The following is a 26,162-nucleotide window of genomic DNA, read 5'->3' as shown; positions in this document are numbered from 1 at the left end:
GTTCAAAGACCTCACTTTCCTGTGCAATTTATTTCTGCGATTTGATGAACTGGTCTGGGATGATTCCCGCTCCTGCCCACTCCTGTTTATTTTCATTCCTGTCCCGTCCCGATCCTGGCATTAATACAAATTTGACTCCTGTCCTGCGGGAATCCCACGGGACCCACGGGACCCAATTCCTGTCAAATGGTGTGTGTGTGTGTGTGTGTGTGTGTGTGTGTGTGTGTGTGTGTGTGTGTGTGTGTGTGTGTGTGTGTGTGTGTTACTCAATTGTATAGATAGATGTAGAGATGTAGATATGGCCTGTGTGCACACATGAATATTGTCAATGTGCAGGTGCTTGGTTTATAGCCTATTGTTTTCATCTGTTTAATTGTGCGTTGTCGCCAATGTTTTCATATTTGTCAAGTTGCGCACACATGCATGCACACATAGACATCAAAGGGGTCTTGAATGCAGCATCTTATGTTGAAAGAATTGCCCTCTCTGTGTAGAAATCCATGCCGTTACGCCACATCTCCAGTATTTACTTGATGATGCTTAGTTCAGTGTGGTATCGCGCGGTATGTGGTATCGCTCACAACGTGTCGCAGCGTGACGTGTTGTGAGCTTGGAGGTCTATGCTATTTCCGATATTTCCACCAAAATGTCCTTTTAGAAATATCTGCCCCTGCCTCTCTGATATTCTCTGCGCGTCCCTGGCTTACTGATACAACCTGGACACTGAGGGAAGCAGATGTGACGACGTCATCATCTATGAATGAAGAGTGACAGCCAGGATGCCACCAAGAACCCCAAGATCTCACCAATCAAAGAAGACATGGGATTGTTTGTAGGGCTGTCACGATTATGACATTTTACATGACGATTAATTGTCACTCAAATAATTGCGATTAATGATTTAATTGTGTTTTTGTCGTTGACAATTACATTTCTGTTTGGCTTTAAGGCTTTGAAGTTACACATGGCAGATATGACACATAACCTAAATATACAAAGAAATTACTGGCATATTTGACAACTTTGTACTTAAAAAAGAACATTGATTGTGGAAATAGCCGAGCTTACAACGTGTCGTGATGTGATGCGTTGTGAGCTTGTACATCTGCTCTTTCCACTATTTTTTACTTTTTTTTAAATATATGAACATTTTTCAACATGGAAACGATTATTACGATTATGAAAAATAATCGTGATTGTGTCAAAGAATTGCGATTAGACAATTATGTTATGATAATTGTGACAGCCCTTATTGTTTGTACCAGACAGAACTGCACTGTTACAATTATATATATTATTTTGTATTTAAAGCAACAATCTGGGTGGCGCAGTGGGAAAGTGTCTGCCCACCACCGAGGATGTTATGGGTTTGAATCCACAGTGGTAACAACACACAAATACCGTATTTGCCGGACTATAAGCCGCTGCTTTTTTTTTTCATTTTTTGAACCCTGCGGCTTATACAACGGCGCAGCATATATAAAGATGTTTACAGCTAACGGCCAGTTAGTTAGTTTTACAATGGTCTCTAACAAGGATTTATATATAGATTTTTACAGCTAACGGCCACCAGAGGCGCTCTAGCAGGAAGCAGGAAGGACACCTGTGGCTTATAGTCCAGCAATTACGGTACTGTATGTGTGAGGAGCACAATAACTAAATTGGGGAGAATAACTTAGGTATATTGATGAATAATTTGTTGTTTTAATTAATGCAATACATCTGCAGTGCTTGGATGTGGTCTCCCTAGTCTTCCAATGAAAAATCACACCTATTGTGAAGTGAGGGGTGATATTTATGAGTTAATTTCATTAAGCGAAGCGGGACGACACATTTTGGGCTCTTTGTGCAAAGATGTAGGCCAGATGCATCCCGGGACAAAACCAGATGTTGGAGCTTAGCTCCTTCCAGAAGCACTGCTCAAAAATAGACCCTGCTGGTTTACTGTCTGAAGCTCATAAGCCCCTGGCCAATGAGGGATGGCCTCTTGGATGAGCGGTAGATGTTCTCACAAGGGAGACAAGGGTTTGAATCCCGAATAGGACTTAAAAGTTACATATTGCAGCTTTAACGCTGTAATCACAATTGTTGATCATTATTATTTGTTTCTTTTTGCTTCTCTTTACTGCATGGGAAAATATGGTTTGTTCAATGTGTGGAGTGAATATATACCGTATGTGTATCTACTGTATGTACATGTACAATATATGAAGTCAATATGAATATATACATATGAATGTGATTTATATGTGTGAATTTATATGACTGAGGGCATACCGGTATATACAGTATCAATGTATCTTTGGTAGGTGTGAAGATATGGATACACTTACATTATGTGTATCATCATCATCATGCTTTTTGTCATATATACAGTATACTGATATAGGCAAACATTAATTAAATGTTTCAATCATTTAATTGTGAAACATAAAATCCGGATCTCCGATTTACTTAATTGTGCATCATTAACACACGCAAATGTAACACAATGAGTCTTCTCACACACACACACACACACACACACACACACACACCTGTTCCCCGTTCCTCTCAGATCCTCTCCTTCTGTGAATTGTTTGTCTTTTATTATTTTATTCAATGTTGCCTGCATTCTTTTTTAGTTCATGTCCCTGGCAAGGGGCCAGTGTCCGTGAAAGAAGGTGTTGTTGCAACAGAGAAGGAAGTGACAGCACAGCGCTCTAACACTGAGACAGGTGAGACCAAAAGTGTAAATGGTAAAAAAAAAGCTTTTTCATGTATGCAGTCAAGTGCAATATGGGATCAATTGTGGAATAAACTCCCTGTCGCACTTAGAACTACACTCCCTAGCTTCCGCCGCGGACTGAAGACTCACCTCTTCTTCAGACTCCACCTAAACCCATAGCACTACTGTAATATAGTAATATAAGCTATCCACCTAAAGTGAGAAAACAAGTGGAGGCCATCATAGTCAGTCACGGTGAAGTCCTATGACTGTGACTGACTGGTCTAGATCGACCAATCAGTGAACGTGGCCGATCTGTCTGAAAGTAAAAACAGAGAGATGTGTCTGTCTGGGTTTGCGGTGCCGGTGGATAGCTCTTCACCGCGAGTAATGATGTAATGTTGTAGTTTTATGACTTAAAAAGACTACACCGCAGTGGATAGCTTATTACCACGATGCCTACTATGATAGGGGCTTAACACTCCCCTTCCCTCAATGACCATTCATGAAGCTAGATAGCATTTTTAGGTTCTAAAGGTTTTTTACTGATTAGGTGCGTGGTCTACCTATGTTATTGTTTTTCTAGATTGATATTCCTATGCATTTGTTATATTGTTGTTAATATACTGACATATTATCTTGCTTATTATAGTGATTATTATTAGTATTACTTGCTTATTGTAAGTCACTTTGGATTAAAAGCATCTGCTAAATGCCTAAACTGTAAACTGTAATTGGTCATGCCACAAAAGAAGAAAAGGGACAGACAGTGTTTTCTTCATTTTATAGCCATCCACAGCCCAGTGGTCGGTCGTCATGATCTATGGAAGCCTGTGAGAAGAAAAAGAACAACAACTCCTGGGAAGAAGTCAAGTTAGTGACATGCATGAATATCAGTGGTGGAAAAAGTACTTAAATGTTTTACTCAAGTAAAAGTATCAATACTGCCAGTGTTGTAAAGTAACTAAGTGCTTTTACTTGAGTACTGTACTTAAGTACAATTTTGAGGTACTTTTACTTTACTGGAGTATTTCCAATTTTCCGTACTTTTACTACATCTCAGAGGCAAATATTGTACTTTTACTCCACTACAATTATTTGAAAACTTTAGTTACTAGTTACTTTGCAGATATAAATTGCAATATCATAAAACATACATAAACCACTTTAGCCCTATTTCATACCTAGGCTATTTGAAAATAGCCGATCTTTCTAGATCTTCTATTTTCAAACATTTCGTACTTTTACTTTTGGTGTTTTAAGTACATTTTGAAGCCAATACTTTCATACTTTTAATCAAGTACATTTTGAATTCCAGACTTTTACTTGTAACAGAGTACATCTACATTGCAGTATTGATACTTTTACTTAAATACAAAATGTGAGTACTTTTTCCACTACTGAATACTGCAATGTAGAAATACTCTGTTATGGTGCACACTAGGGCATTAAAGAAAAAGTCGACTCAGTCGACTACATTACACAAGTCGACTCCCACCAGAAAAAGTCGAAGTTGAAAAAAAGGAATACTTTCTATTGTGAAAATAGCAGATCTACAGCATGTAGATTGGCTATTTAAAAAAAATTCTGCCTCTATATTTTTGACAATTTATGTTTAATTTGTCATTTTAGAGGTATTAAAAAGTCCTTAAGTTGGCACTTAATAAATGTGAAGATACCCTCTATACACTTAAACTTTGTTGGTTTGTTTACAGTTGAGCGAGAAAACAATGTTGCACATTAAGTTAATCATCTGGGGACCCCCCAAAATAATTGGGAGGGTCATGTGTGATGTGATGACATCATCAAACGATAAAGCCGACTTCAACTCAACTTTTTACTGAGTCGAGTCGACTTGCAAAAATCACAAGTCATTAATGCCCTATAGTGCACACACAACACACACCAAAGTATGGTCGCCAGCGAATAAACTCTTTTTGTGCGCGGCTGACTAAAAACGCGGAAAGAGCGCATTCTGTCCCAAAGCCAGTGCCGTGCCTGTCAGTCACTTCCAGAACCCTCCCCATTCCACCTTCGACTCACCTGATTGGACAGAGGGGGAGAAACCAGAATCTAGCATTTATCTGCTCCAGCATAAACGCAAGGTCGGCGCAGCGCGCAGATATACTCCACTGACATGAAAACGTCCCCCTCCCATTGAAATGCATAGTGGATCTGAGATGTAGTGGAGTAGAAGTAAATTTAAGTAAGTTATCAGTCTCAGTCCAGCCCTGTAACCTCACGTACCGGTAGGTCTGCATTCTGGGAGTGCAGCATTCTACAGTGGGGGTGTAAGAGGGGTGTAAGGGTGCAAGAAGGGCTTTGTAGTTGAGGAGTAGGATTTTAAATTCGGTTCTGGATTTTACTGATGAGTTGGTAGAAACTAGTTATTTTCCTCATTCCTGTCACTAAACACGCAGCTGGAGTCTGGAGATTCTGTAGAGTTTAGACAAGACCAGACCTAGCCCTACAAAAAAAAAAAGAAGTGAACAAAACAGACACTTTTGCATTGCACCTCTATCATGATAAAGCCTCGTACAATCAGTCCGCAACATTCTTACAAAACAGGATAAATATATATTATGTGCCACACCTCCTCATGCATTACTACCTCGAGGGGGATGGTACCCCGGACAGGGCCGGGGCCCCTCCGACTGCGCAGAAGGGCCCCAGAGCCAGCCCAAGGTTTTCAAAACGTATTATTTAAACGAACGGGGTCCCAGATTTGGGCGAACCCTCACTATAAGCTTTATAAAAAAGCACACCCAGTGTGAATTGAGCGGTGCCTTTCATGAGTTAATTTCATTAAGCTATGCACAAATTTCCAACGTCCCATAGTGCATTGCGCAGAAGGTGTGCGGCAGCTTCCCGTGCCGCAGCCGAGAGTGATCTACAAGCTCACAACGGTTGCATCTGCGATGCGAGGTGAGCTTGTATGTCAGCTGTTCTCCGGAAGTGTCCCACAGATAATGCTACAGTAAATTCTCGCGGAAACAGGTGGATATGAACTACTGGAACAATGTTACTGTCAATACATTCTGAGGCTGCTCAACAGCGCCGCTCGGTGGCTGCAGTTGTTGTTGCCGTGCTCAGATATATAGACAAACACTTGTGCTGATATAGACAAATGCACACAGTAACATTTTGGAGCGGCATGCTCCGCTCAAAAAGCAACGATTTAGGCCTACCATAAAATGTAGAGATGGACCAAGAAATACACGATGGGAATAAAATGCTTCTTATTAAAGAATACAGAGGATACAGGTAATTCTAGTAGGGCATACTATATTTAGACATGTGTGAGCCTTCATTAAGCACTTTATTTTTGAAATCTGAATGTTTGTGTAGACGTAAGCAGCAAATCCACTGTTTGTCAAATCCCGCCCCATTTTGCTCTGTTACTAGGTGGGACAAAAAAGCCAGGGCAGATTGTTTTTATAATGGAAGTGAATGGGGGGAAAAGATATTTTTCATAGCCTCATTATTGCTATTTAAGGTACCAAAAGAAAAACATCTACATGATATTAATAAAAAAGGAACAAAAAAGTACAGTAGTTACATTGCAAAACAGGAGTTTCCCCCCGAAAATACATGTTTTAATTCGTTTAATCCTCTGAAACAGGCAGAGGACAGATAGAGAGAGAGCGCACAGTGCATCTTGGGGAGGAAGTTGTGGAATTATAGGCTGGCTGTCAACATAAAATGTATTTTAATTGTAATTCTGCCCATTTTAAAATATATTTACCCAATCGAATATCTTAGCTACATCATTATCGTTCATGTGAACTAGTTTGTTGAAGCTTATTCATTATAATTACCGAAATCGCTATGACCGCGCAGCGCCGTACTGCGCCCCGGCCGTGCCCCGCATCACCGCACCACAGTGAAAGAACGAAAGGACTTTGTCCCACTACATAACTCCACCCCCGGTAGCAAAAGTGAATGATTTTTTCTGGTTGGCCAGTCAGGGAGTCTCAGGGACCAATCAAAAGGCTGACAAACGGTGAATTGGCTCGTCTGCTCCAAACCAGGTTGAACCTCATCCATGGCGGTCGTGGAGGTTGAACCTCATCCATGGCGGTCGTAAGATACGACTGTCATCTTTCAGGGCTAGCGCATCCCTAACACACGACTGAAATGCAACAAGAGAACGAAATGAGAAAATCTTCACACAGACACCTTTTCCCCGTTCCTCTCGGATACTCTCCTTCTGTGAATTGTGTAGCACCTCGTGATACTAGGATGTGCCAAAATGTACCAAAAGAATAAAACAGATCCTTTTATGTTCTCAATGTTCTCCAGCTGTTGGGCCTAAATTGTTGAAGGTCAAAGTCACCTCTAACGCACAGAAGAGAGAATTACATAAAGCCATTACCAAATGGGTGACTTTCCTGTTTTAATGCATTTGGTGAATTAATGTATTGATTGTCTTCCTAGGCTGTCTTAGAATCTAACCATAAATCTGGCAACGTCCACTTAGCCATGTTACTTAATGAGGTTACTGTCATATGTACTTTGACATACAACAATGTGCAATCAGATGATGGAGAGAACGAGAATTTACTGTGGCACATACATCAAAGACATGTCATGGTGGTGTCATTGGCTAGGCAATATTTCATAAAGTGGCACTTAAGACCAGGCACGTGCAGAGATAGATTGGAAAGGGGGTTTGAGCATTTTCCCTTTTCAAATTAGTTTAATGGTGCCTCTTAGATTTAAGCACCTGCCCCTTCAAATATCTCTGTACGTACCTGCTTTTAATGATCATGTAAAAGGAGTCACCCGCAGTTGTCCGGTGGTCTTCTCGCTCGTGACTCAGAGAGAGACCCCCCTGTCCACCAGGACAGGAGAACAGCTGTGATTCCAACTGAAGAAGAAGATTGTGCTGTTTTTGGAAAAGATACGCTTGTGAACTTTGAAAATAAAACATCAAGATCTGAGAAGTTGTCTGGACATCCCTTCATCATTTTTCCCTGTCAGATGCAATAATTGTTTATGTCTTTTGCTGTTTTCTTCAACGTTGCCTGCATTCCTTTCAGTTTGTGTCCCTGGCAAGTTGAAAACCACCGTGAAACAACGTGTCGTTGCAACAGAGAAGCCAGGAGCAGCACAGCGCTCTCACACTGAGACAGGTGAGCCTTCAATAAAACAACTTCCTTATAAATGGTCATAAATCGTCTGAGGTTCTCTTACCTACCCCCCACATATGCACACATCCGTCAGTGGGGGGCCACCTAAAATAATCTGCAGCAACAGGATTTTCTTTTTGGAGGCATATTGACTTGCTCATGAATCAAGCGGCAGCCAGGCTTAGAGTGAAGTTGGGGATTATGGGGAAGGAGGAAGGGGGAGGGCATATTAGAATAATAACGCTAGTTTTTGCATAGGGGATATATGACATCATGTAACAATGTTTTTAAAAAAAACGTCTTCCTGTGATGTGGCCCCCGTATTGGTTGTGGCCCTAAGCGACCGCTTATATTGCTTATGCCAGGAACCGGCAGAGAGGAAGATGAGAACCTTGATGAGCCCATTCCCCTTTGGGAGATTCTAGGAGCGTGCTCGACCTTGCTGGTTCTTCTCACGGGCAGTGGATCCATGGGCACCCCTGCCCATGGATCCACTGCCCAAATTCTGGGCCCTGGGTACAAGGATTCACTCACATTTTGTGCTTTAATTATTGAAAAATAGCAGATCTACAAGCTCACACAGCGCAGCACCGAGTGCTGCGCTGCGAGCTTGTCTTGAAAATGTATGCAAGCCTTTGAATATGTCAAATCCTTCTAAGATTTTTTTAAAAACTTGTTTCTATGTCATTGGTGTTCAAACTTTTTCATGTGAAGGACCCGCAGAATGATATGTATTTGGCCATGGACCCCCATCCCAATATATTTAGTTCCAGGGACCCCCCAGAAGCAAAATTTGAGTGTTCGCTTAAAAAATACATATATTCAAAAGATTTGCACACATTTTCACGACTTTTCAAAAATAGCAGATCTACAAGCTCGCAGCGCTTGTTGATCTGCTATTTTTCAATAGCTAAAGTATAAAATAAGGCCCCTCCACCTTGGGCCATAGTAACTCAGTAACTATATAACCAGTAAGACTCCCTAATTGGGAGATAAGGTCACAACAATGTGTTTGAAAAACTCGGCCTGATGGTGGCGCTAAATGGGACAGATCCATGTTGATGACATGACTGTGCCGCTTTGGGTGATTTTAGGGCAAAATCTGTAGGAGCAGTGTCCAAAATGTGTCCAATGTGTTTTGCAAGAATCGGCATCATGGTGGCGCTAGAAGAGGGCCGTGTGAGAAATGGGTGGAGGTTGTGGTTTGCCAGCCAAGGATTGTGTGTGCAAAGTTTGGTTTGGATAGGGGCAACGGTGGCGGAGATATGAGTAGGGGAAAAGTGTGACATGACGTGCCTGACTGACAGAATTAAAAAGATAATACAAATGTCCATATCATGTGTTACCACCTGGTTCTTTAAAATATGCGTATTGATATTTCATTACTTTTGTTTTAATTTTTTTGCACAGCAAAGCGTCCAGTAATATTTTGCCTACTAAGCTGCCAGGTGAATATGAATATGAATTATATTGTCTTTACCGCACTGTATTTGCCTGCCTCTTACTATAATGTCAATAATCCAGTGGGCTGAAGATGATGCTAATATGATCTTATTTTGACTCAGTTATGCCTGGTGAAATCTGTGAACATATTGCAATATTTTGCTCACGTGGATGGATGGGAACACAAGCAGGTGAGACATAATTTCATATTGTTGTGAATATTGTCAGGATAATAATGTTCACTATCTGTCTTCAGTCCGAAAGAAGTGTGTACTGTAAGAGAGAATGCCCGGGGTTGAAGTCCACATAGTCTCGCGTAGCCAGACTACTATTCCACAATCTCCGAATGCTATATAGAGTCTGGAACGGCAGCTCCCGAACGGCGAGTATCGGAAGTAGCCAGTGCTGCACGGAACTGTAGTCCCATTGGAAACATAACAGAAGCACACTCGCATATTCTTGTAATGGGTGTATAGTTTAAGAAAACATTTGAAAACATCATGGAAGTAACAACAAAAACACCAGAGAAAGATGAAATAACGCCCCAAAAAATGTTGAAAGGAGACATAACGCTTCCAGTAGGACTTGTTATTGCTACTGCACCAAGGGAGCGGTTGCGTCACATCCGCTCTATCTCGCACTCATAGTATCTATTTCCGTGCCCCAGACTGTATGCCGGGAGCATTTGCAAATCGCGGAGGCAACAGTCTGGCCACACGAGACTAAAGTCCACATAGCAGCAGTATACGATGCACCGTAGAAAATACTGTTCTACAATGTACTATAGTACAAGTCTCAATCCACTCAGTTTAATCTCCGTATTTATGGGTTTAGTCCGGGCGTTTCGGGCAGTATTTTGATAGAATCGTGCACTTTATGATAAAAGCATGACATTTGGCACACAGTTAGAACATGCCATATGGAACATTTTTGGCTATAGGGACATCGCAGATTTGTCGTGGGAAACTTGTGGGACCCAAACAAAGTTGGCGTCTCATAGACTTTACTATCTTTTCTAGGATCTCCTTTTAGATGACCTTGTACCAGTGAACTGTACCGTCATGAAACTGTACCTTTTTCTATGCAAACTTCTAATAAAGTCTTCAATCAATCAATGTCAAGTGCCTGTTACATGTTGCTCAATAATCTATGCACAGAGACATATGACTGCTGTAATGTGTCCAAACCAAGGGACGTCTTTGAACTAATGCCAATAGTTCCTCCAGAGTGAGACACCACACCAGCCAAATGATCACTGTATTGTGTCTGATCATAACACATGTGATCACAAGTTGGAATTGTGAATGAATTGGCTTGTGTCCGTCTTTCCACAGAGAATGAAGACAATCTTCATGACAGAAGGTACTGCAGTATATTATATATCCTGTTATCTCATGATCTGTTGTTAACCACATGTAATGTATGTGACATTGATGCATCCTGTATTATGTCTAACCCTCTGTTCTACAATCACAGCAGATGAACTGGATAATAAAGCAGGTATGATTTAGCATTATTCTACTTGTTCTAATCTATATGTTGGGTTATTTATCAGATAGGCAAACATTCAAAATGAGATAGTGTAATAATGGAGGAGTGCTGCTTAAAACCCATTCAGAACGGGTACACAGTATTGTGTATCATTATTTTATGCTTTAACTATTGAAAAATAGCAGATATACAAGCTCACAGCGAGGCAGCTTTTTCTGCTATTAGATCTGCTATTTTTGAAAAATCGTGAAAATTAGAATTTTGACCCGATTCTATAAGTGTCTTTTAAATCCTTCTAAGACTTTTTGAAAAACCTATGGTTCTGTGTCAGCAATCTGGCTTAGCCATCGTCAAAGAAAAGGTCCTTTTCACTTAACTGGAGCTCAGTTAGTCTGTTCTTACTATCCTTTTTGACTACTATGTCAGTGGTTCTCAAACTTTTTCATGAGAAGGACCCCCAAAATGATATGTATTTGGCCAAGGTCCCCCATGTCAAAATATTTAGTTCCAGGAACCACCCAGAAGCAAAATTTGAGTTACAAACGTTTGCTTTAAAAATACATATATTCAAAGATTTGCACCAATTTTCATGATTTTTTCAAAAAATAGCAGATCTACAAGCTCGCAGCGCAGCACTCGGTGCCGCGCTGTGAGCTTGTATATCTGCTATTTTTCAATAGTTAAAGCAGTAAATAATTCTAGGCCTAAATGGTTTAAACTAGCAGACAATCAGATGTCTAAGTTTAATTAGCAGTGCTTGTTTTTATCATAGTGCTCCGCGGCCATAGTTTGATGTATGAATGCCAGTACCTCAACAGAGAAGAACGGTCCGAACCGGTCATCGGTGAGTTGGGCTGCATTATGTCTTATCAGTAGAATCACTGTGGTGACATTCAACAGTTACAGTGTCATTTCTTTGTAGTTGTTGTAATTGTAACAATAATTTGATCCACAGTCGGAAACATTAATTGCGTTTGTCCTTGAATAAAAATTAATAGAGCATTGTCTTTCTGCAAGGCCTTCTTCATATTGTGATGTGTGTCACCGCCCGCGCACCGTATCTTTACGTGTGCACGGTCTGCCAGTGCACGTTCCCTGCCGGCCAACTCAGAGCCCATCTGCGTCGTCAGCGACACATCAAACGCTCTCTGGTGAGTCCTGCTGCGCCTGCTTTAGGGGTGGGCGATATGGAAAAATACAATATCACGATATTTTCCCACGCTGTATCCCGATACTCAATGTTATCACGATTCTTTTTCACATTGTTTTTTATGGGGTATTTTCAAGGTACTTGACAAAAACTAGACTCTCCGGGTTCCTTTTGGGAGGTCTAAATTGAACTTTACAAGTATGTAACCATTTGGTTTCATTTGTATACTGTCAGAGTTAAGTGGAGACCTTGACATTTTAAAGTTTGAGAACTACTGATTTAGACCAAAATGCAGGTTTAAATTGAATTCTGCAATGAATCTCTCTATTAACGATTAAACAGGATTTTTTACAAGGCTCCCTCAATTGTATCACGATATATACGATACCTCTGAAAAGGCATATCGTGGAGACATTGTATCGTCTCCACGATAATTATCACCATATCGCCGCCCACCCCTAACCTGCTTTAGGGGTTTACAGAAGTAAAGTAGTGGGTGAGATTAGTTGTCGTGCATCGTTCCCATCGTATCGTACCGTTATTTTCCATCGATGAAAGAATGGAAAGAGGAAGACAGGCGGGAGGGGGCAAGGAGCTCAAGCAAGACAAAAGCTAAGAACAAACATATCTACATATTTACACATGGTACTGTACGTAGTCCAGGCGTTTCGGGCAGCAGTGCCGGTTCTAGGATTCAGGTGGCCCTATGCAAGATTATTTTAGGTGGCCCTCCACTGACGGATGCACGCGTACGTGTGCATCCGTCAGTGGAGGGCCACCTAAAATAATCTGCAGCAACAGATCAAAAATGTCTTTTTGGAGGCATATTGACTTGCTCATGAATCAAGGCAGCCAGGCCTAGAATGAAGTTGGGGATTATGGGGAAGGAGGAAAGGGGAGGGCATATTAGAATAATAACGCTAGTTTTTGGATAGGGGATATATGACATATAATGTAACAATATGTTTAAAAAAAAAGTCTTCCTGTGATGTGGCCCCCGCTTTGGTTGTGGCCCTAAGCGACCGCTTATATTGCTTATGCCAGGAACCGGCTCTGTCGGGCAGTATGTTGATGGAATCGTGCACTTTATGATAGAAGCATGAAATTTGGCACACAGTTAGAACATGCCATATGGAACATTTTTGGCTATAGGGCCTTCGCAGATTTGTCTTGGGAAACCCTAACCCTTGTGGGAGCCAATCAAAGTTAAAATAATTTAAAAAAGAAATGCTTTATGTAGCATGTGAGGGGTCAAATTTGGGGTTTGTCATGATTCTGAATCCAATGCAAGCATTTGTTTTGCACGAAAAACATTCCTAAAACTATGGTTTAGTGATGAGTCGTCACTTTTCACAGTTTTGTGGGGGCCGTATTTCGGAAAGGAATGTCTGTCATGCAAAACAAATGCTTGCATTGGATTCAGAATCCCGAAAAATCCCTAGTTTGACCCCTCACATGCTACTTAAAGCATATTTATTTTTTGTATTATTTTACTGTATAGTAAAGTCTATTTTTCAATAGCTATTTTTTCAATAGAGCCCAACTTTGATTGACTCCTACAAGTTTCCCAAGACATATCTGCGATGTCCCTATAGCCAAAAATGTTCCATATGGCATGTTCTAACTAAACAAATGTCATGCTTCTATCATAAAGCGCAGAATTTGTGCACAAAACGCTCGGACTAACCTGAGATAAAAAGAGGGAGGGATAAAAAATATAAGTGAGCATAGAAGCACAAAGGTTTACATACACTTGTAAAGAACATGTCTGTCGTGGCAGTTTAGTGGTTTAAGAATCACTGGCTTAGAGCTACAATAGAGGGTCTCCTACTCTCTTCCAGATGAGCTAAACTGCTTTTATGGCAGATTACAGATCTCAAAGGAAAAAATAAACCTCCACAGATTCAGCTTCTTCCATCTATCACCACCGTTTTGCATGCGTGGGGATTTTCAGCCGTCAATTTTCGGATAATACCATGGGCAGGGGCGTCACACCAAATTCTGGGCCCGGAGTACTTTAACTATTGAAAAATAGCAGATGTACAAGCTCACAGCGCAGCACCGAGTGCCGTGAGCTTGTACTGTAGATCTGCTATTTTTGAAAAATCATGAAAAGTCTTTGAATATTTCAAATCCTTCTAAAGGTTTTTTTGAAAAACCTATGTTTCTATGTCAGTGGTGCTCAAACCTTTTCATGTCAAGGACCCCCAAAATGATATGTAATTGGCCGCGGACCCCCATCTCAAAATATTCAGTTCAAGGGACCCCCCAGAAGCAACATTTGAGTTACAAATGTTTGCTTAAAAAATACATTTATTCAAAGATTTGCACACATTTTCAAAAATAGCAGATCTACAGTACAAGCTCACAGCGTGGCACTAGCTTGTATATCTGCTATTTTTCAATAGCTTTATAAAGTATAAATTAATTCCAGGCCCCTCTACCTTGGGCCCTAGTAACTCAGTCCCACTCCCCCCCGACTTTAAGGGTTCCCTGCCTTGATTTTCTAACCGTTTGACGTGGGCTACAGTCTTTTTTCACTCTCTATCAAATGTCTTTGCCAAAAAATAGCCGATCTACAAGCTCACAACGCGTCGCTTTGCGACACGTTGTGAGCTTGTAGATCAGCTATTTTTTGGCAAATGTTCCGCCCCAGGATAATGGATTTTGATTATCACGATAATATCGTAAATCGTGATATCTTTAGTCACAATAATCGTGATATGAAATTTGTCATATCGTCCCATCCCCAGTGGGCACGTGCAATCGTGCATGTCCATTGTGCACGATCCGCATGCACGCCACGGCCCGTTCGCAGCGTGCACACTTTATTTTTGCTACACTGCTTGTGTTTGGGCATTTTGGAAAAGTTTTGGAAATTCATTGGTAAAAATGTGTGGGAACCCTGGCTCTAGATGCACCAGAATCCTGCTCGTCTACCATTTGCCTGGAAGGGAAGCGAGTGTGAAAAGCTCCTAACATCCTTGGCCTGGGAGGAGGAGAAGGCTCAAGGACCTGAACACATGGTGCTCAAGGTGAAATGACAAACAAGGCACATTGAAAGTCATAGATCCTTATGTAAGGCTGCGTTTAACAAGTGCAATGTATAGTCAGTGCTGACACCTTTCTTTTTTTTATTATTCTTTTCAGATAATTCATCTACCAAGCTGGGTTTTTATGCGGTTTAGCAACGACTATTCACACGGTGAGCATTGGCCTTAATGGAACAGTGGTGAAAAAAAAGGGGGAAAAAAAGATCAATACTGCAATATAGAAATACAAGTAGGTGCAGTGGTTAGCGCTTCACCTCACAGCTAGAAGGTCCTGTGTTCGATTCCCGCCGGGGGAAGCTGTGGGTGCTGGGGGCGTGTTCCTCCCTCCGCGTCATCAGCGCCCACACCCTAGGTGGGGTCGGCGATAGGGCCTTTCTGTGTGGAGTTTGCATGTTCTCCCCGTGTCCCCTGGGTAGGTACCCTCACAAAAACATGCAGTAATCCTGGTCTCATGGTGCCTCCCCCTAACCAGCCTGGCCGCCTGACGGAGGGGAAAGGAACCGGTTGGAATAACGTGTTCCTTCCACGTGCTACGTCCAAACCGGGGAAATCCCCACTGTCAGGTGAAAAAAGAGCAACTTGGACTCCTCATGCATGGAAGGAAGCATGAGGTCAGTCCGTTGTCTCCCCAGGCGGGGCAGAGGGAGAGCAGAGCCCAGGATTACATAGTAGGGGTGTAACGATATACTGTATCGAAATATCGTTTTCAACTTAAAAAACCGAAGTATATCGAAATGAAAACAGCTAAAATCGAATCGTATCGTTTTATTTTGTATCGTATCGAATCGGCAGTGCAAAGAATCGATTGTATCGATACTACCTTCTTGTGCATTGTATTTAGCATTTTTAAGAAGAAAAAATAAAAAGGGGGGGGGGGGGGGTTTCATTACTTTTCCTTTCCATATAGTTAAACTGGTCTATGGATAAATGTTTGTAATCTCTGGGTTCATGTCAAGGTGCAGGTTTGTCAACATACAATGACCATGTATTTGGCAGATAATCACTGTGTTTACTTATTTATATCCACAATAATACATGTTTCCCTTAAAAACCTGCACTATCCACACCTTTCACACAGATTTAATTTCTTTGATAAATAGTTACTATATCGATTTTAAATCATTGAATCGAATCGTATCGTGTTGCCATGAATGAACCAATATCGTTCATGTATCGTATCGTCAACCATGTATCGTGATATGTATCGAATCGCTATTAAAATGTATCGTTACACCCCTATTACATAGACAATTGGCACTGGGTGAAAGAAAAATGGTTTACAAAATCGAGGGATAAAAAAGAAAAAAGAAAAAAAATACAAGTAGCCTATTGGAAAAGTACAAATACCAAAAAATTGTACTTAAGTACAGTACTTAAGTAAATGTACTTCCCACCAGTGTAATGAAACATACTGGGGTTTGTCTGGGAGGGACTGTTGGAGGCCCACATCCACTCACCCCACTCTTCTCACCATTTTAGTCTTTGCATTAAAATGTCTTCTAATGTTTCTTTTGACAGTCTGCGATGTGCTTGATGAGCACTTCTCCTATGACTGGCTAGTGGAAGGTTAGTGTCGTGCACATGGCCTCCCTTTCATTCAGCTAAATAATGTTCCAAGTGTTTTATTATGATACTTTCTGGGGTTTTTTTTTGTGTGTGTTTATGCATAGTTCCAAAGTTGGTCACAGTAGATGACATTCTAGCCAGCTACACATCTCCTCAGCTGGGTGAGTAGTACCAGTGCCAGTGTTCATTTTAACAGCAAAATCTAGTCTAGTTTGATCTAGTTTTAGTCCTTCCCAAAACACAACCAGGCAATACCAGTTTAAGAGTCCTAAATACAGTGATTTATTAACCAAAGTTTTAAACGGGTGGGGCCCTGTATCCTACTAAAAACAAATCCCATGCTTGTTGCCAAACATAAATACATACCGGTAGTTCTTACCTACTGTATAGCTTAAAGATGGAGTGTCATGATTTTTTCGCCCCAAAACATGATGAGCAGGTATTATGATTATACTAGGAGGAAGATTTCATATGTATGATGTAATTAACTCTGTGTTTTTTGATCGAGCCTTTTGACTCAGAGGCTTTCAGCTTTCAGGAAGTAACCAAAAATACACAGGCACATTACAACCACACATAGGGGTCTATCAGAGTAATGTTAACTCCATAGACACATACAAAACAGAAACGGCACAAAACTATGGCACCACCTCTTTAACTTAAGAAATAATCATAATCAAATGGATACAAAACCAAAGAAAGGCCACCCACCCCTACCATACCAGAGGCTAAACTAACCCATGTTAAAACTAGCAACTCTAAAACCACTGGCAAACACAGAGGACTGATGTTTTGAGGCTTGCGTTTTGAAGACATCTATGGAACTTGAGACAGCCATCTTATATCATATATCTCAGAGCCCTAGAATGGAGAGTTAGGCCAACTACGTTCACTTCATGGGGCGAGTCCAATGGCGGCTCGGGAGGAGCTTCTATAGTGACAAATATCTAACCGGAAGTCTGCTAAATGAATGAGAGCAGCAGCTCAAAACATTTCCTAACGACTTTGACCTTTATAAAAATAATCGATTCAGACAAATGAAAGAAAAAGGTTATTTCCTGATATCTTATTCGAATTTTATTAACCATGTTATTTTACATCGTTTTTTGGCAATAGTACCAAGTAAATATTACAGAGACTTTAGTTGTCACTGTAAAATACTTTAAAACCGTTCTAATGTTGTATATTTACCTAAAAATGCAGATATTCGCGACGCTGCATCACTTTAGAGCTGAAATGGGTGACGTAACGAGTTCATTTTCGGACCCCTCGGTGACACCACTCTCTGATTATACTGCTCTGATATATCTATATTATCATATAGACAGGAGCCAGTCACCAGCAAGTTCCACCTAGTAGTTAGCCAATCATACTCAGCTACCACTCACGCCAGCTGGTATTCAGTCACTCCTCACCACTCATTCACAAACACAGCAATGAGGGGGAAACATGCATCGGGCCAACACACCACACAGGAACATACATAATATGACCCGAGGGTCATAACAACAGTTTTATTGTGCAGACCACATATTGATTCATGTCCTCTTTCCCGACCAGGTCTGCAGTTCATAGTTATTTACCAAAATAACAGGGCATCAGGATCCTTATGTTTGCTCTGTGAGAGAATTGTGAACCAAGTTGAATTGTCCTCCCATGTATTCAGCTTTGAACACGTCAAAGCATTTCTGGTGAGTACAATAATCTCCTCAAACATAACAACCACTAGTCGACGTTTGAATATGGCACTTATTAGAATTATGTTGTTGATGATGGTTTTGAAATACTTGCCTTGGTGTGTGTGTGTGTGTGTGTGTGTGTGTGTGTGTGTGTGTGTGTGTGTGTGTGTGTGTGTGTGTGTGTGTGTGTGTGTGTGTGTGTGTGTGTGTGTGTGTGTGTGTGTGTGTGTGTGTGTGTGTGTGTGTGTGTGTGTGTGTGTGTGTTGCAGCATTATGCCCACCCAGGCTCCCTGGATTTTATTTTATTTACTTCACAAGTAAATACAAACCCTGACGTTTTGCTGAACTTGGCAAAGCAGGCAGAGAAGATCCACCCCACTGGCTGTATACAGGTACACCCTAAACCTATAGTCTATCACTAGATATCATGATATACATTCAGCAATGTGATGATCAGTTCGAAGACACACATATCATTCTATTTTCTGTCTTACAGAAATTGACACTGAGCAGCCCCATCCATCCATACACCTATAGAAACGGTACTATAAGTGTGGTTTTGGCATAGGGAGGGAAAGCTGTCGCATCGCCCTCTGCTGTTTGCATTCCAAACATGTAATGGGTCAACTAGAAAATGTGCTCAGTAGAGCACAGACCAAACCCTCAAACTACTGTAGATGGCTCCTTGAGGACAACTTTGTTTTTTTTTACAACAAGGGTTCATATTTTAGATTGTAATAGAGAAAAGAAAAAGTGAGTGTTAAAATGTTTTCATTTGCTTTGTTCTATTGTTTTATCACGTTTACCGTGCTAAAATGTGGGGCATGCATACGCATGGGGGCATGCGTACAAGTGGCTAAATATGTCTTTTTAGACACAATTAAGCCAGCAGTTTCTTTATTGCTATTTACAGTAACACTTCTAGCACCCATAAGTCACCAACCATGAAAGGTTGCGTTGTATCTTGGGAATGGGATTATTCCGTGTAAAATGACATATTTAGCCACTTGTACGCATGCCCCCAACCACTGAAATAAGAATCTCTAAAACAATAGAAAGAAGTAAATGAAATAATTGTAACACTCATCTTTTATATTCTTTAATTACAATCTAAAATATGAACCCTTGTTGTAAAAAACTAAAGTTGTCCTTTAACACATTGACCGCCATTTTAACATACCTCCGTACTCCCACCTGCCATTCGTCTCCATAGACTTCCATGTAATTGGGTGTGCACGGATCATGCACACCCATGCCTAGATAATGCACCACGTGTGTCCACCTTGCTCACAGCTTTCAAACAAAAAAATCCGAATGGAAATCCGTTCAGGCATTCCTGAGATAACAGCCACTATGTTTAACAAAGATGGCTGCCAAAATGGCTGCCATGCTTGAAAGATGGGGTTGTTATGGGGGTTAAACATGAAATTTCGCGATTGCTATCATGCCTACTCCATTTTTTGGGGTCAAAATTTAAAAAAAAAAAAAAAAAAATTTTGAAAAAATTTTTTTTTTTTTTTTTTTTTTTTTTTTAAATTCTCGGGACTATCGGGCCTGGCGGGGAAAGACATTGGAATAATCTCGGGACTATCGGGCCTGGCAGGGAATGAGTTAACTGTAAAATACTTAATAAATAATTACGTTTCCGTTGTCTACGTCATTTTGGCAGGAGGTTCTGGGGCCTATGAAGACATTAAAAAAATGTGTGTGTGAATGCAACCAGAAGATGTTGTAGGTCTGCATTTTCCCTCCCTATAGACGGGTTTCTTGTTTACAAACATTGAGACTAAATGCACAGCTGACTGTATCATGTAATCAATTCCTACCAATCCCCAAACCTGTTGTTTTGGGGAGCGCTGGTTTCATTGGCTAATTTTGGTACCGACCCTGCGCACGCATCTAGTTCTTATCAGTGTAACGTGGACCAGAAACCCGTCCATAGACTCTCTCATGGTGTAAAGTATATTATAATTTAATTTATGCTAGAAGTAGAGTTGGTGTCTTAACTACTCATGTCTGTTCCAGCTGTCAATGTCCTGAAAATGACAAAGAAGAGGATGGATAGTCAAGGACAGTTTGACATTCCTTATTTTCCCTATTTTCCGGAAGGAGAGAAATTGGGTAAGTCATGTTTTTGTAGAGTTAAAATCACTTTCATTGTTATGTACAGTAAATAGAATATACAGGATGCACACTTGCACAGAACACATTGACACATACTAATGAAAGGAACCTCTGCTACAGTAAGACTGAAAGAAACATTACAGTATTTAGTCAGAAATTATTACTTAAGTTCTGAAACCGTCCGGTCTATGGGACCACGACTGCAGATCACCTATAGCCTGCGGGAACATGACCGCAACTACAGATCCCATAGCCTGTGGGGAAATGTTAATAGCATTTGAGAAAAGTTAAGGAACAGCTTCCTCACTCCATGCATATCGTCACTGTCTGGCCAAAACCTCTTAACTCCATTTTGAGGTTTTTGATTTTTTTTGGCATAAATCAGGGCTATTCAACACCCTTTACATCTGAGTGTTGGTTAAAATAATATTGAACCAATGAAAAGTAGTAAAAAGCCCTTCGGTCAAAACCTCCTAACTCCACTTGAGCTCATTTTCCCGAAAATGAACATTTTGGAGTTAGGAGGTTTCGGCCCGACAGCAGAGATATGCTAAGCAATGGTCAATGCCCATGTTCAGAATCAACCTTGACAAATCTACCTATTTGTAGTTTGTGACATTAGCTCCGGACGGAGATGGACAGACAGACAGGGGGAAATAATCTCCATCCATGGCTTTAAATTGGAAGAAGTAGAGCTACAGTAGCGCTTATTATATTATGCCTTATTTACTTTTGACAGTTGTCTCATGTTGTTCAGTCCCTACAGAACCTCTGAGGGAGATTGACAGAGACCTTGGAAGTGACATCCTCAAAATGACCAAGAAACCTGAAGGAGATGCTGCCAAAGAACGTGCAGATGTGAAGGTTCCCACTCCACTGCCTCCAGATGTGAAGGATCACACTCCTCAGCTGGGTGAGTAGTACCAGTGCCAGTGTTCATTTTAACAGCACATTTTGGATCTAGTTTTAGCCATTCCCAAAACACAACCAGTAGTGCAGGACTGCAGGGCGTTAAGGGGAGCAAATGCTAATTTCGTGAAAATTTGTCTTAAAGCGCCAGAAAACGCCCACAAAACTGTGATTAGTGATAAAGTGATGAGTCATCACTAGTGTTGCAGACTCTGTGTCCAACTGGACGTAGTAACGGCCCCTTGTTAATGGATCAAAGGAAGGCAATTATGTCTCTCGGCACTGTCAACTAGCAGCTACAGATGCATACTTTTCAAGCAGACTGGTTAATTGGTTCTTAACTTATTTTGTTTCAACTTTAACTCATACAGTGCCCCGGGCCACAAGTGGCCGCTAGAGTGCCAGAAATCTCTCTATAGACCTTCGCTCTAGCTTCCGTCGACGCTGTCCCAATAGTCCAGTCATTATATGAAAAAACCTAAAACAAATTGCAATAGTAGCAAACTCAACTGATTCTGTATCCTCATTATGTCCTTAGTGAGGGAAAAAAAGTCCCAAGGAATCCCATCGGGGCAAAGTTTTGAAAACGACCTACCTACCTTCACTTACTATACACTACACTATAAAGGAAAATATGACTCCCAAAAAAATCTGCTTTAAGTGGGATGTGAGGGGTCAAACTAGGGATTTTTAATTATTCTGAATCCATTGCAAGCATTTGTTTTGCATGAAAAACATTCCTTGGGCTAAAAACGGACCCCAAAAGACTGTGAAAATTGATGAATCATCACTAAACCATCATTTTGAGGGTCCATTTCTTGCCCAAGGAATGTTTTTCGTGCAAAACAAATGCTTGCAATGGGTTCAGAATAATTAAAAACCCCTAGTTTGACCCATCACATGTAGTGTATAGTAAGTGAAGGTAGGTAGGTCGTTTTCAAAACTTTCTCCCGGTGGGATTCCTTGGGACTTTTTTTCTCTCACTTAGGACATCACTGGACTAGTGCCTTGGGATTTCACTCCAGCCAATGCTATGTGGGACGAGAGGAGGAAGCTAGCTGACACGTAGCCAAAATGCTAACCCCTTTAGAAGCCCGATCTAAAGCTATTTCAGTCGCAAAAAAACGTTCTCTTTGGGTCTGGGAACAAATCCGGTCTAAAGATGTGATTTATTATTGGAGTGGGCGGCGCGATGCGGCCGTTAGCGAGACTACGGCCCGTGTATGGCCGAGTGTTGGCCCGGACCATGGATGGACGTTTAGACCGGGGCTTCGTTGAGGCTTCCGATTAAATAATTCATTTTATTAAATATCCCGGACTACTTCGGGATAGGCACCGCCTAATACGTCGCGCCGCCGCCAGTATAGATTGAGGTTTTTTTGGGGGGCTCTAAACTTTATTTTAAACCATTTTCAATGGAATAAATCGTCAGACCATCTAGGGTCTCTCGTTGGCAATCGCTGGACGAGCAAGGACCACCCACGTTGCTCCAAGCAGCTCGGGGTAAGTAAAATAGCAAATAAAATATTGTATTGGATTGAAATAAAGCCGAACTTGTTCGGGATAGGCACAAAAAGGGTTAAAAATGGCCAATGTTTTACCAGTTTTTATATAGTTTGTTGATTATTTTTGATGCTGTAATGGTCTATTTTATTTAATTTTTTGAGGTATTAAACAGGTTTTAAAAGTCCTTAAATCGTGACTTCACTGCCAAATTTCAAAGGCCACACCAAAGATCCGCTGCACAATGCTTGAGAAACACTGCACTAATAGGCCTATATCTGAATTGTCGCTGGAGTAGCAGGAACGCCGCCGTCGCCACCCGCAATGTGGTGGCCCTCGGCTTGGTACCCTAGACATAATTCGGCCCTTGGCGAAAACTAATTGGGGAACCCTGGCATACAACAACGTTTGTGACGTGTGGCCTATATGTGATTATGAAGAAGTTTACTGAGGTTTTAGACATATTTTAGTTTGTTCAACACAGGATATTTAAATGTAATAGTTTGTTTTGTTTCGTTTTGTAAAAAAAAGTAATAGAATTTTGTTCTTATTGCACTATTCTGCTCTTAATTTGATTTAGTTTGCATGGTTATTTTGTGGTACACTACTCATAAGTTGTTTTGCACAAATGTTTTTTGTGCAAAACAAAGGCTTGCAATGGATTCAGACCTCTCACATCCTACTTAAATACCCAGAAAAAAAAGCCCAACTTGATTTGGCCGCTGTGGCGACCCCTAAGGTCGCAAATTCGGGCTCCCTAGCTAAATCATTAGAGCATGCCCTGGGCTACATCTGTGCAAAATTTGGCGCTTTAAGACAAATTTGCACGGAATTAGCATTTGCTCCCCTTAACGCCCCGCACTACAGGCAACACCAGTTTAAAAGTCCAAAGTACAGTGATTTATTTACCAACCCCTCAAGTGTGAAAGTGCAACGCTAAGGGAGTAATGCTACTATAGGCAGGGACGTTGCGCGTTACTTCATGTGTGGCCGCGCGGGCCCACAGAGGACTGGTGTTTTGAGGCTGGCGTTTTGAAGACATCTATGGAACTTGAGACAGCCATCTTTTTATAGACAGGAGCCAGTCACCAGCAAGTTCCACCTAGTATAGTTAGCCAATCATACTCAGCCACCACTCACACCATTCACACCAGCTGGTACTCAGTCACTCCTCACCACTCATTCACAAACACAGCAATGAGGGGGAAACATGCATCGGGCCAACACCACACAAGAACATACATAATATGACCTGAGGGTCATAACAACAGTTTTATTGTGCAGACCACATATTGATTCATGTCCTCTTTCCCGACCAGGTCTGCAGTTCATAGTTATTTACCAAAATAACCGGGCATCAGGATCCTTATGTTTACTCTGTGAGAGAATTGTGAACCAAGTTGAATTGTCCTCCCACATATTCAGCTTTGAACACGTCAAAGCATTTCTGGTGAGTACAATAATCTCCTCAAATGGCCTAATTTCTCCCTTATATTTATTTATTCTGGACATAACAACTAGAGGTCTCAAATTCTGCCCGAATCTGACCATACCCAAACCTGACCCGACATTTAGAGTAGGGTAGGGCCTAAAATGTATGCTAACTAGTCGGGCCGGGTAGGGCCTTGGGCTCAATGAAAAAAGAAAATACATATTTTTTTTTTATCATTTTATTACTATTACTCTGTGAAAGAGATCTCAAATTCTTTCCAAACCCGACCATACCCCACCCCACATAGGCGATTTTAAGGGGTGTCTATGGGTGCACTTGCACCCCCTGGCCACCAGGCGGCCAGTTTTTTTTGTAATGTAACTTTATTTTATAATTATTAAATAGAACAGTGATCGTGGTTTGTAAAATGTGCGCAAAAAGAGAGGAGGGGCAAGTATTTCTGTTGTTAACTTGGCAGACTTGGTAGGCACTATGGGTGGTCTGTGAGATTAACACCATATACCGGTAGGCATTTTACAGATTGAGAAAGAACACGAAATTAAACTGCAGCAAATAATTGATCAGTATGCAAGTGCCAAAAACCGGAGGCTGCAGTTCATTGTGTAATAAGGATGATTGCTTGATTTCTTGATGATTAACTTGATGTTTGGATTTATTTGTCCTGTCCTGTGCTGCCTCTGCCTGCAAAATATAAGTAAATAAATTAGCTCATGGTGTCTAGAAAAAGAAGCACCTGTTTTGCACTTTTTTAGTTTATATTGTGTTACATTTGGGTAAAAAATAAACCGCAGAAACCTGTTAAAACAACAGGACAAAACCTACGCTAAAAAACACAATTTTTTTCGCATGGCGCTGGCGCTCGTGTACTCGGTCTGTCTTGCACCCCCTGTTAGAAGAGGCTAGAATCGCCTATGCCACCCCACCCAACGTTTTCGGGCCGGGTAGGGCCTAAAATGTATGCTAACTAGTCGGGCTGGGTAGGGCCTCGGGCAGGCCCAGTTAGGGCCCAGTTGGGGCCGGGCCTTAATTTTCCAGGCCCATTGAGTACTCCATTAACAACCATGAGTCGACTTTTGAATATGGCACTTATTAGACTTATGTTGTTGATGATGGTTTTGAAATACTTGCCTGTGTGTGGGTGTGTGGGTGTGGGTGTGGGTGTGTGTGTGTGTGTGTGTGGGTGTGCATGTTGCAGCATTATGCCCATCCAGGCTCCCTGGATTGTGAAGTAGATAAACACCCTGACAAGTTGCTGGACTTGGCAAAGCAGGCAGAGAAGATCCACCCCACCGGCTGTATACAGGTACACCCTAAACCTATACAGCTTATCACTAGATATCATGAATTACATGCAGCAATGCGATTATCAGTTCCAAGACACACGCATCATTCTATTTTCTGTCTTCCAGAGAGTGACACTGAGCAGCCCCATCCGTCCATACACCTATAGAAACGGTACTGGAAGTGTGGTTTTGGCATAGGGAGGGAAAGCTGTCACATTGCCCTCTGCTGTTTGCATTCAAAACATCTAATGAATGGGTCGACTAGATTAGAAAATGTGCTCAGTAGAGCACAGACCTGAAACCCTCAAACGACTGTAGGTGGCTCCTTGTCTAGACTGAATTTATTAACTGTAAAATACTTTAAATATTCTGTCATTTTGGCAGGAGGTTCTGGGGCCTATGGAGACATTGATTTAAAACTAAAAAGAATTGCATATAAGTGAATGCAACCAGCAGATGTTGTAGGTCCCTCCCTAATGACTCTCTCATGGTGTAAAGTATATTATAATTTAATTTATGCTAGAAGTAGAGTTGGTGTCTTAACTACTCATGTCTGTTCCAGCTGTCAATGTCCTGAAAAGCACGGAGAAGATGATGGATAGTCAAGGACAGCTCATTCCTTATTTTCCTTATTTTCCAGAAGGAGAGAAATTGGGTAAGTCATGTTTT

The 26,162-nt window shown here is 41.2% G+C and overlaps 2 protein-coding genes across 2 annotated transcripts in view; one reads left to right on the top strand and one right to left on the bottom strand.

Annotated features, from left to right (window-relative positions):
- Nucleotides 1-26,162, bottom strand: part of ubp1 (upstream binding protein 1) — a 188,878-nt gene that overhangs the window by 56,693 nt on the left and 106,023 nt on the right. The gene's annotated exons all lie outside the window — the stretch shown is intronic.
- Nucleotides 1-26,162, top strand: part of LOC308293332 (uncharacterized protein) — a 66,749-nt gene that overhangs the window by 14,275 nt on the left and 26,312 nt on the right. The window contains exons 12-33 of the mRNA XM_080735798.1: nucleotides 2,625-2,717; nucleotides 3,497-3,580; nucleotides 7,750-7,842; nucleotides 9,250-9,287; nucleotides 9,405-9,473; nucleotides 10,617-10,644; nucleotides 10,759-10,782; nucleotides 11,546-11,617; nucleotides 11,791-11,924; nucleotides 14,839-14,958; nucleotides 15,074-15,128; nucleotides 16,495-16,542; nucleotides 16,647-16,703; nucleotides 18,103-18,233; nucleotides 18,491-18,613; nucleotides 18,718-18,763; nucleotides 20,247-20,342; nucleotides 21,103-21,258; nucleotides 24,077-24,207; nucleotides 25,406-25,513; nucleotides 25,620-25,665; nucleotides 26,056-26,148. Coding sequence (XP_080591924.1) covers nucleotides 2,625-2,717; nucleotides 3,497-3,580; nucleotides 7,750-7,842; nucleotides 9,250-9,287; nucleotides 9,405-9,473; nucleotides 10,617-10,644; nucleotides 10,759-10,782; nucleotides 11,546-11,617; nucleotides 11,791-11,924; nucleotides 14,839-14,958; nucleotides 15,074-15,128; nucleotides 16,495-16,542; nucleotides 16,647-16,703; nucleotides 18,103-18,233; nucleotides 18,491-18,613; nucleotides 18,718-18,763; nucleotides 20,247-20,342; nucleotides 21,103-21,258; nucleotides 24,077-24,207; nucleotides 25,406-25,513; nucleotides 25,620-25,665; nucleotides 26,056-26,148 — 1,845 coding nt within the window. The remainder of the gene's footprint in view (nucleotides 1-2,624; nucleotides 2,718-3,496; nucleotides 3,581-7,749; nucleotides 7,843-9,249; nucleotides 9,288-9,404; nucleotides 9,474-10,616; nucleotides 10,645-10,758; nucleotides 10,783-11,545; nucleotides 11,618-11,790; nucleotides 11,925-14,838; nucleotides 14,959-15,073; nucleotides 15,129-16,494; nucleotides 16,543-16,646; nucleotides 16,704-18,102; nucleotides 18,234-18,490; nucleotides 18,614-18,717; nucleotides 18,764-20,246; nucleotides 20,343-21,102; nucleotides 21,259-24,076; nucleotides 24,208-25,405; nucleotides 25,514-25,619; nucleotides 25,666-26,055; nucleotides 26,149-26,162) is intronic.

This window comes from Nannobrachium achirus, assembly GCF_963921795.1.
Source record: "Nannobrachium achirus genome assembly, chromosome: 10".
Lineage (NCBI taxonomy): Eukaryota > Metazoa > Chordata > Actinopteri > Myctophiformes > Myctophidae > Nannobrachium > Nannobrachium achirus.
Note: the sequence above shows the minus strand (reverse complement) of the source record. Positions and strands in the feature narration are given on the sequence as shown.